General features: G+C 39.3%; 1 protein-coding gene across 7 annotated transcripts in view; it reads left to right on the top strand.

Moving 5' to 3' along the window:
- FTO (FTO alpha-ketoglutarate dependent dioxygenase) overlaps nucleotides 1–10,600 on the top strand; it is a 245,289-nt gene that overhangs the window by 26,790 nt on the left and 207,899 nt on the right. The window contains exon 1 of one of the 7 annotated variants that reach the window (XM_084533341.1): nucleotides 110–337. The exons of the other annotated variants lie outside the window; for them this stretch is intronic. Coding sequence (XP_084389467.1) covers nucleotides 335–337 — 3 coding nt within the window. The 5' untranslated portion in view covers nucleotides 110–334. Of the gene's footprint in view, nucleotides 1–109; nucleotides 338–10,600 lie in introns of those variants that run through there. 7 annotated transcript variants of the gene reach the window in all.

Here is a 10,600-nt window from a genome sequence, read left to right as displayed (position 1 = left end):
TTTTAATATAGTAATTTATTTGTGGTAGCAAATACAGTTTTAAGTGATAACAGTTTGTTTTTTTAATGGCTTTGCGTAAACAGAATTCCTTGGAAATGTGTACTAGGAGCTGTTTTACTTTTTTACTCAGAGCTGTTCCTCGGCTTACTGGTTTCATTGGAGAAATGCAGTTCATTCCTTAGCACATGGCTAGCCATGCTGAAGTCATCAATGTTTGTAAGAAATAAGCATCCCTTGGAATATGGAAGATGATGAACGTGAAACGTCCAAGGCATATGACAAGTTAAGCATTGGTCAGTGAAGCCTTTCTAGAGGTGTAAAGGAAAATACATTTATGGTAAGAACCCTGTTTCTGGAGACATGATTTGAGAAGCCATGAGCAGAATTCTCTTACATGGAAGGAACAAGATTATACATATATTTTATTATTTGCTATTTCAAGTAGGGGCAATAATGGTTCTTGTGGTAGCAGTTTAGTCCTAAGGCAGAGATTGAACATCTGAAGTGTATTTGCACTAGAGGCTTCTGAGCTTAGTGTGCAGTCCAATGAGTGAAGCTTCCCCAGGTGGCTTTCAGAAGGTCTGTCAGTCCTGCAGTGCCTGACATCTCCTTACATCACAGCAATTTGTCTAACATTGGAAAAGGTTTAATCCACAGGGCTATGTTGTCTTAGTCTGATCATCAGGGTAGGAATTTTAACTCAAAAATCATGTTGGATTGCACATCTTTTCTGTTATTTTTGATGCACATAAATAAAGATGATTCTTTGTTCATCTTTAGCAGAATAATATAATTTTCAGGGTCCTGACCCTGTAAGAGTCAGGACCTGAGCACATGCACACTTTTCCCTGCTGCTTCAGAAATTTGAGAATATTTAAAGCTATCTGTAAGCATCTTTCATTTAAAATTTTGTGATAGAGATAAATTTCAATCAGAACTGCCTCTTAGTGTATTCCTGTGTGTTGTCAACGCACTACGGAGGTACAAGATTGTTAGATGAGAGGAGTAAATGTGGTAGCTGAGGCTGTGCTGTTTGATCCTTACCCAATGACAGTGTAGGCGAGGAAAACTCGCAGTGAGTCAAGGGGCTATCATTGATCCCGTTGGGAAGAAAAATGTTCATACATTTACCACAAAACTTTTTTTGGAGGAGGGGAGTAAACTGGGGAGAGACACCTGTGTGGAAAATGGTGTTTACATTGGGTAACGATGCTGGAGGAAATTAGTGGTTGCTTACAAGTGGGGACACTTGGTCAGAGTTGTGCAGCTTGCTTAGGAAGTGAGCAGGGTGTACCAGAACAGACGGGCATTGGCATTCACACCAAATGATTATTTTACTAGGAACAGGAAGCAATGAATGCCAGGTAACATTGTGCACAAATAGTTTAGTTTGTGGTTGTACATTGTGTAATTTGTTTTCCTTGTAAAAGTTGGTCCCATGTTATCCTGGAAGTCATGCAGGTGGAGCACAGAACAGGGCCACTGTCCAATACCATGATTTTCTCCCCTTGTGGTCTCTTCATATCGTGTTTTAGGGAATGTGGTACTGAAGAAAGCAAAAAGTTTCAACTGTTTTTTAGAAAAAGTATTAACGTGAGTTTTGCAATGGTTTACTAGTATGGCTGTATGTGCAACGATGTATTTAGGCTTTGAATCATTGGAAAGTAAGAATTACCATTTCAGGTGGCCTTGATAAACTTTGTTAATCCAAGCTTTCACTTGTTTTTTCTCTAAAATCATGTGAAATAAAAGCTGCACACAGTGCAGGAATGAGTTTTAGTCAGGGATTGTTCTGTATTATTTAAGCATCTCTTTTGCAATCTCTTCTTGATCTAAGTTTGTGGATTTGTAGCTTTTGTTGCTGGTAGACCATTGTGCTGGTATTCAATGTGCATTATTTTATAGTCTGCATAAAATATTTCAGCCTCTTCCTGGCTCTTCCGAGGCCAGGTTGCCCTGCCAAATTTAGTTAGTCTGCATCAGCCTAAGTTCTGCTGTTGTGCTACTCAGCAGAAGCGCAACAGGATAATGGAGATGTGAAATAGATGCAGTGGCAGAAGCATACGAAGTGTCAAAATTCAAACAAGGAACGAATGTGCTTAAATGTGTTCTTAAGCTGTGAAAAAACTCCAAATAATTTCATTCAAACAGGGAAAAACAGTCTCTCTGAAAAAGCTTAAGTTGATGGAATAAAATCAATTTGATAAAATACCCAGGCTATTGAAACCTTGTGCGTAGTACAGGCTTTGGTACACACTTTGTTGTCTGTTTGTGCAAGGCATTTCTTTTTGACTGTAAGAGCAGCTGGTAATTGAAGTGCATATAAACCTTTATCAGCCTTCTAAGTGAGTATTGTAATAGCACAGAAGGTGGAGGAGGTTGTTGCACCATGACCTTCCTTCGTCTCCTCTTCGCAAGGAGCACGGCCGCTCGCTGGTCCTGTAGGCACCAGTGCTTGAGCTGAGTTAGCTCTTGAACTTTTTGTGCTCTATAAATCTTAGGAGACAATAAAGTTAAAGTGCACGTCACTAGGTGGCACTGAAACATCGTCGTATGCCAAGTACAGTCTTGAGCTCTTCATCTCTGCTGCTGGAACTGCCTGGGTTTGTAAGTGTCAGGGAAATTGTTTTATTGTTAAAGGGCAGAGTGTAATATATTCATCTCCATCCAAGGCAGCCATTTAATGCCCTGAAACATGCCCTCTCACAGCTCTGGCCTGTTGACTATGCTTATTTGGTGTAATAATTAGCAGAATTTCTCACTAACAGTGGTACTTACTAACACCTCACATTTTCCTCAGTGTTTTTGTACGTGATGGATCGTGCATTCTGGGAATGAAGTTAAGCGGGTCAGAGCCTAAGCCCTGTACAACACCGCTGTTTTCTGCACAGTACTTTGGAATAGGTATATATTAACTACTTTTTAATTCCCGTGGTGTGTAGTGCAAACAAATTTGAGTCTTTTTTAATAGGCTAATGAAAATTTGTAAGCACAGAATAGTTAACTTGTCAGCTTCCAGAACAAAGAAATTGAATGAGTGGCTGTAGGAATCAGAGTACGCTGTCTCTGAATAACGGCATGTTTAGAAGCCTGGTGTAATGCTTTTCCAAGTTCTGTACAGATTCCTGGGATTCTTGTTTTAGAGGAACAAATCTCTTACGCAATTTAGAGGTGATCTCTGTACTGTTGATGACATTCAAACATTCTGCCTGTTATGAAAATAGGGGTAGCAAGCACAAGTTAAATATCTTTCTCACACTTCAGTAGCTGGAAATGAGTCACTATGTTGGAAATTGTTCTGGTGCAAAGGAAAAGAAAAGGTCCTTGAATAAGTGCTGCGGTAGGGATCCCTCTCATATTTCTTTGCAAATGTGGTGGCAAGGACAAATAGAGTTAAAGATTGCCAAAATTACTAGGTAAAGGTATATGGTTTTAGTTCAACTTCGAAGCAAAAATCTAATGAAATCCCTCTATAATGAACTAACTCAAATTACAGTGATTTGGGACATTTATCATATGGAAGCGCAGCTCTGCACTGAGACCATCAAACCATTTCACATAGGGCCTCAAGTTTCCAGGCTGTATTTAAAACAAAACAAAACAAAACAAAAAAAAACAAAAAAACCAAAAAAAACAAAAAACAAAACAAAACAAAAAAAAAAACCTTTCTCATTTCTAGTTTAGATGGGTTTCCTGCCATATGTAGTGTTAAATATCAACTATCGTCTGCTGGTGTTTGATAGGTTTGAATTTTAAAATCCCCCCTTCCAATAAATATATATAATATTTTTCCTGTGCTGTTCATTCTTTTCTTCACCTTTTAGTTTTAGTTACTGCTGAAGCAATTCTGGTGTAGAAGGGGAAGGAATATGGCATGGTAAGCCAGCAAATAAGAACAGTGGTAGCTCTGGCAGCCTTCTTTTCATCTCAGTTCCGTGCCCTCAGCCTCTGTTATTAATGCATCTGCATTGCTGTCACTCAGCACACATTTGTGTTAAAAGCATGTGTCAAAAAGGTGGCCTAGATTTTTGACTTGCAGGTTCAGAATACCCCCAACCTACAAAACCACTGTACCAAATTACAAAATAATTGATTTAAGTCCTTGTTAGACATTCTGAGGGAAATGAAATTTCTTTTTGTCTTGTATGCTGTAAGGAAGCAACAGAGTTGAGAATGTTAAGGTGTCCGTGATCTTTTCACTTGGACAGAGACTTTCATGCATGCCTTCAAAAATAATTTTGTAAGAGTTTGGAACAAACCTCTCTGTGAAGTTTTACTCTTGTGTTAGGCTTTTTGTGGATTTGTTATGAAGTGTTTTTCTCTCCTCACCATTCCTATTCCTTCAATTCTCCTAGTTCACCTGTGAGCTCTTTGATGTTCTTATATACAATTATGTGCTTTTTAAGAATCCCCTTTTTGGTGCATTTCATTTATTGGGTCACTTTAGAATTGAATCCATGAATATCATAACCGAGTTGATGGAAGATGTTTATTTTCCTATCATCCTGATAACTGCTTTAGTATCTGGTGCAGATCAGTCTTATGCCTTTTTTCTATACTTGTTTGGAGAATAAAATGAAACCATTCTTGAATGCTTTAGTACTTTTTGTAGGAATTGTTTGTTAAATTTGGCAGTTGGCATATGCAGTAGTATAAACTGAGTTTGGCTTTTTTGATTTTCATCAGAAGGGAACAACAAACAGGACAGAGGAGAGCTGAGGGGAAATGTGGTCTGGTCCTTTCTCTTCTAGCCTGTCTTTCTCACTGTCAGATAGACGTATTTGAGAACACACCATGGAGAAAGGGAAGAGATGATTTTTAAAAGACTTGTCACTACTGTGCTCAGTCTCATTCGTTACCTATGGGCAGTGATAGCAGCAGGGCTATCTTGACTTGTAGGCCAGTTAGGAATACAAGCGTACGTGGAGGAGGGCAAGTCAAGTCTCCCTGAACAGATCAGATGTACACAGAAGACTTAAGGAATCAGTTTTGTATGTGACCACAGGAGTTGAATAGCACAATTGGACCTGATCACTGCAAGCAGTGGAAAAAATAATACGAAATGTCTGTATATGCAAGTAATAGAAATGAGGACTAGAAAATGTATTAGTCTTTGCAAGAGTTAGGATTGCTTTTTTTAAAACAGCAGTATTTGGCAGGGGGAGGTGGCGACAGTTCTCAACTCGGCTTGACAAATGTATTAAGCAAAATGTTGATTTGCATTATGAAGTGTACCTTGGTTTGGCACAAAGCAAATGGCTCAGCAGTTGTACTTCTTTCATAGTAGATCAGTGCTCTCTTGTCTATTTATTTACCTGCTAGTGCACCCTAAGCTTATTCTTTAAATTATCCAAAGACAGTTTAAGAATAAAATGTGAGTGGAAAAAAAAAACATGGAATATTGCATTTAACTGTAGTAGATAAACGTTAATTCTACTGTAAACGAACCACGTACTGTGAAATGCAGACCCCGACAGCTCTTCTCAAATTTGCGTGAGCTGTGATGGAGAAGCGAGTTTTTAACCCCAGCTTTAGGACTTCAATGAAATGCATTCTTACAGAAGCAGACCAGTGTCTCCTGATTCACTGACCACAGGTAACTGGCAACATGATGAATCAAACTTTCAGTCAGTGTCTCTGCTGCCTGCTGTTTATTTGGTTAGGCTGTATGTGCAGAAGCTGGGGAAAAATGGGTGATTCATTACAGTCTGGTCTGAACAGTTTGGGAACCATTGAACTAAAACGTATCATTTAGACAAGCATCGAAACCTGATATAAAAAGAATTCCCATGAAGGCAAATTCATCTCATGGAGTGATGATCTGCTCCAATGGTTAATTATCCTTTCTTTTAAATTGTGCTCCGTGATTCTGGTCAGAACTTGCCTAATACTCTTTCAGACCCTGAATTTTGCTAATGTTGGCTGCCAACCTAATGTTAAGTGCTAGCTTTCTGTTCCTTATGTGGCTTATTGTGGAGGCTGTGAACAAAACAAAGCCTTCAAACTAAACAAAATTAACTAAGTTTAAAATTTTGTTCACCACCTCTGAGTTGTACAGTATACATTTTCTTTAACTCATTCTTGTTATGAGAAGAAACCCAATTCTTTCATTAAATCTCACATAGAGATGTTCTTCTTGAACTTGGATGCCCAACTCAACAGGGTTTCATTAATAGTTGCCTTATAAAACCAAGGCAACAGCTGCAGTTTGCAGGTTTTCTAAGCGAGTGTTATTGTCATCATTTGACCAGCGGTGCAGTTTATGCACAAAATCATCAGTTCTATCATATTAGTGTTTGGTGTTGTCACACAGGTTACTTTTATGACTATAAAATGGTACAAGTTGCTCTTTTGCAACTGAATACTCTTGTACAAATATTGATGCTCAAGGTAAACTTATCTCCCTCATATAATCGGTGGTTATTGTCCTTGAAGTGGCTGTAGAAATGATGCAACTATATTCACGCTGTACTCCTGTGTAGCTTCAAAAATTGTCATTTTTGGCTGTGCTGTTTCAGAAATACGTTGGCAATCTGTGTGACACCAGATTTGTTGTAGCCATGATCGCAAATCAGGGATGGCTGCCTTTAAATTGAGGACTGGCGGGGAACTTGCACCAAGCTTCTACTCACAGGCTCCTCTAGTGTGAAAAATGCTTGCAGGAAAATGTGTGTTTATCGTGTCCTTTCCAAGGACAGGTCACAAAAATTGAAGAGAAGAGGCAGCAGCGCGCTGCTTGTACAGCTGAATTCCAGGGGATGTTGTTGTACCCCTTTTGTCTCCTGCAGTGATTTTCTTAATTGTGGCGTATAATCTCAAAAATAAACTCAAGTTCGTCCTATAAAAGGTATTGGTATTTGGTGAAATGCAATTGACACACAAGAAGAGTGTTCCTGGAACACATTTCTTTTTATTTTAGAGGCATTCAACAGTCTTCCTGTCTTTTCATTATGGGGTGAAGAATCTTCTTAAATAATCATATATGATGTCTAAGATGGTTATAAAGGTCTTAAAATTTTAGTAGGTTTGTAAGTGCTTTTATAGTTTTATAGTGCTTATTCTACTAATAGGATCTGTGAAAAATAACTTTTTATGCTTAAAAAATAAAAAGGCCTACAAAGATGTTCAAGTAGTGTGTAATGGACATGACAGTTACAGTTGGTGAAATTTAATGCTCTAGCTGCTTATTGATCTTCCTTGTAGCTGATTGCATGGCACAAGCATTTGCACTTAGCACCTGCTCTTTCTACATTTACACTATCTTCAGAATTGGTATCAAGGGGACTTTGGAAACCAAACTTGATGATAAGCTTAAGTACTTAAGGAAATACCTATATATTTTCAAGCATCCATTTTATTTTCACTCTACTTTTGACATCTGCTTCTTCTGGGTGATATTTTAACATGTAAAATATAGATGTAGTTATATACCAGGACTGCTGCGAAGCCCAATGTTTCCTGGGAATGCTGGAAAGCTGCACGAAAGTTCATTGCATCTTTCATCTTGCAGGTGGTTGTGATAGTTCATGTGTAAGCAGTAGTATTTGCCTCAATCATGGAAGGAATCTTAAGAATCAGCTTCAGTAATTTGAATGGGAAGCATGCAGTGGGATAAGAGGCTAAAATAGCTGTACCCACAGCAGAAGTTGCAAGTTCAAAGGGTTTTACCTTGATCAACAAGCCTAAATTTCCCTCAGGAATACCGCCATTGCCTTTTTCCTATGGCCACTTTTTTCTTGAGCTGGTTGGTGAAGGCCATCTCCAAAGAGAAGTTGTCAAAGTTAGGGGTTGGACTGGATGATCTTTAAGGTCCCTGCTAACCCAAACCTTTGTAAGGGTCTATGAAAGTCATAGCTGATTGCGTTCCTTGTAGTGACTTCCATGCAGTTGTTCTTTCACAACACAAAGCCAGATGTCTGCTTCTTACGGTGCATGCCTTCATGCACACATCTACTAGTACCGTGTAAGTTTAGATCTTTAACTATTTCCATAGAAACTGAAGGTCCCATCTTAAGAGAGGTGCAAAGGGGTTGGGGAGTGGGGAAGCGGAGCTTTTCTGAGGAGTTTGTTCTGAGAGGAAAATGCTTTGTTCTCAGTGTTTTTGGGTTCTTTTTTCCTCAGAAGTGTTCCCTGCTTTTAAGGAGTTTCCCTCCTTTTTATTCTGTCTCGGAGTTAAAGGGGCCATGTAGTTGGGTCAAGACTCAATAAAATGCTCATGTTTGAAAGATGTCTGTCTACTTCCATGGAAGCTGTAAACATATTGCAAAGATTCAGAATCTGCATTTGAAGTTCTCAGCCCTTTAATTTAATTCTGGAAGTCCTAGGTTTGTTCTCTGGGTGTTGGTCAGGTTATTTCTTGTTCCTTCAAGAGCTTGTGCCTACTCCGTGGTATGCCCCAAGCAAGCTCATGCGGTTTTTCATCCCAGGTGTGTAATGCTTCCCAAACTGCTGTGGCGAGTCTTAATGGTTCTGAGCATCCCTAAAACCTGACAAGACTGCAGACAGCAGTGCTGAATGAATTCCAATGTCAATATTAGCCCGGGTTATTTGTTTTTATTTTACCTGATCTAAAAGTTTATTGAATCTCTTCTGTGTTGAAGGATTGTTCATTGTTCCACACCTGGTCAACCTCCCTTGTATTTGGTTTCTTGGGACTGGGTGGATAGGGGTACTTTTGCTACGTCGTGCAGAAGCAATTCCTGACGATAGTCACCAGGAAGGTCTTGCCTTCTGATTTACTAGAGGTGAATTGATTAAGAGCTGCTTTGTTATGAAACTTAATTTCTCAGAAACTGTAACAATTTTTCAAAAAAACCATGCAAAGAATGACATGGAAGATGTCCCAGGATCCTCATTTGTTCCTTGTGATCCACAAACAACATACTGATCTAGAAGTATCTACTCTTTTAAACATTTTCTTAGGTGCATGTGTGCTCTTGTTCCCTGTATGTGTATGAAGAAAAAAGGATTGGAGATTTGATTGAAACCTGATCATTGTTTTCACCCAGAGTTTGAATGTTCTTGCTCCTCGCCTAATACAGCTGATCCGCTTACCAAATGGTACCTGCTGGAGGACGCACGCCTGGTGGCAGGAACAAGGACTGGCTGATGGTGGCCAGATGCTTGCAATATTGGTGTAAGTTTGATAGTTACACTGAGGAGACTTGAGGACATCTAGTCAGCAAAAAGAGGCTGTGTTTGAATGATTTATCACTTCAAATTTCTATTATAATTACTTACGATAAACAACGTGTGACTAATCTATGCTCAACTGGGTAAGAAAATTGCCAGTTCTGTTCCATTAGCTGCCATGGGCCTAAAGAACAGTGTTCCTGTAGGTTAAAACAACAATTAAGGGGCACGTAACACATCAAGGTGGGGAGAGAGGGGTTACGATTAGCAGAGATGCTTTTCACGCATTGCCAAGCTGCTTCAGTGCATAAATTACCTTTTGGTTCAGTTACATCAGTCGGGTCTGCTGTGCATACGCATGGCCGGTCCCTGTGTGTCCCAAAACTGGGCCTGCAGATTTATGAGAGAAGGACGGGCAGGAGAGGTTGAAATTAGTAAGCAAAGGCAAACAGTACCTTCACAGGGAAGATATCGAGCGGTCTTTTAGACAGCTGCTCACTTAGAAATTGGTCTCTGTGTGCATTACAGCCCGTTACGTGGCTTTTCTCCTGATCAGCTCACTTAAACTGCGGCCTGCTGCTTCGGTAACTGGGCCGCGCGGCTGAGGCGTGTGGCGGCTGCGTTAAATAACGGCGCCCTGAGGTGGGGGTTGGTATGGGCTGGTGTCTTTAGTCATAAATAATGAAATACTAATGAGTTCTTGTCATTAATATGGAAACGTTTCTGGCATATAGCACCATGGGGCAGGCAGAAGAGCTGTAGGATGCAAAGTGCAGTGTAATATGGTCACGTTGCCTGCCAGAGGCTTTGATGGGCTGGATTATAGAAAGAATGTAGCATGGACAAGGCTGTTGGTAAGTCTTGAGTATAATGAAGGGTAATCTGGAAATATAACTTTTTCATGTGAATAAATGGTGCTGTAAAATTGGCCGGTCCCTTAAGATCTTTTAATGAGTGGCATTTGCAGAAATAATTTGAAGGAAAAAAGTTCTGAAATCTAATATATGTGATAATGGAGAAATAAAAGCTGTAATAGTGCACTTAAAATGTATTTTTTATTACTCTAGGTTCGTTTCTGACATAACTGGTTTTAGTGAGCCACTTGAATGATCTTGGTTGCTATGAAGTTTTAATAGCTAACACTTGGAAAGCCTCATAGTTTAAAGAAATGTCAACTTCAAAAATCACATTCCTGTCTTGAGTAACTATCCTGAATTTGATCTTTTTTTTTAATTTAAAGATGTGAAAGTATGTTAGGGGATAAGGTTGTGCAAGTTCCTGTAAAGCAGTGGCTTTTTTTCCTAGATGGGGCCTTAGTATTATCACAATTCTGACCATATAAAATATTTATAATCTTCTTCCCTTATAAAGCCATTGAGCTCTCACTTCAGAGCACTAACACTTTTCTTCAAGAACAGCTTGAGGTAAATCCACATATCTAATGTAAAAACAGCAACAACGACTGCTA

This window comes from Aythya ferina, assembly GCF_964211825.1.
Source record: "Aythya ferina genome assembly, chromosome: 12".
Lineage (NCBI taxonomy): Eukaryota > Metazoa > Chordata > Aves > Anseriformes > Anatidae > Aythya > Aythya ferina.
The sequence above is the reverse complement of the archived record's forward strand: the minus strand, read 5'-3'. Positions and strand labels throughout refer to the sequence as shown.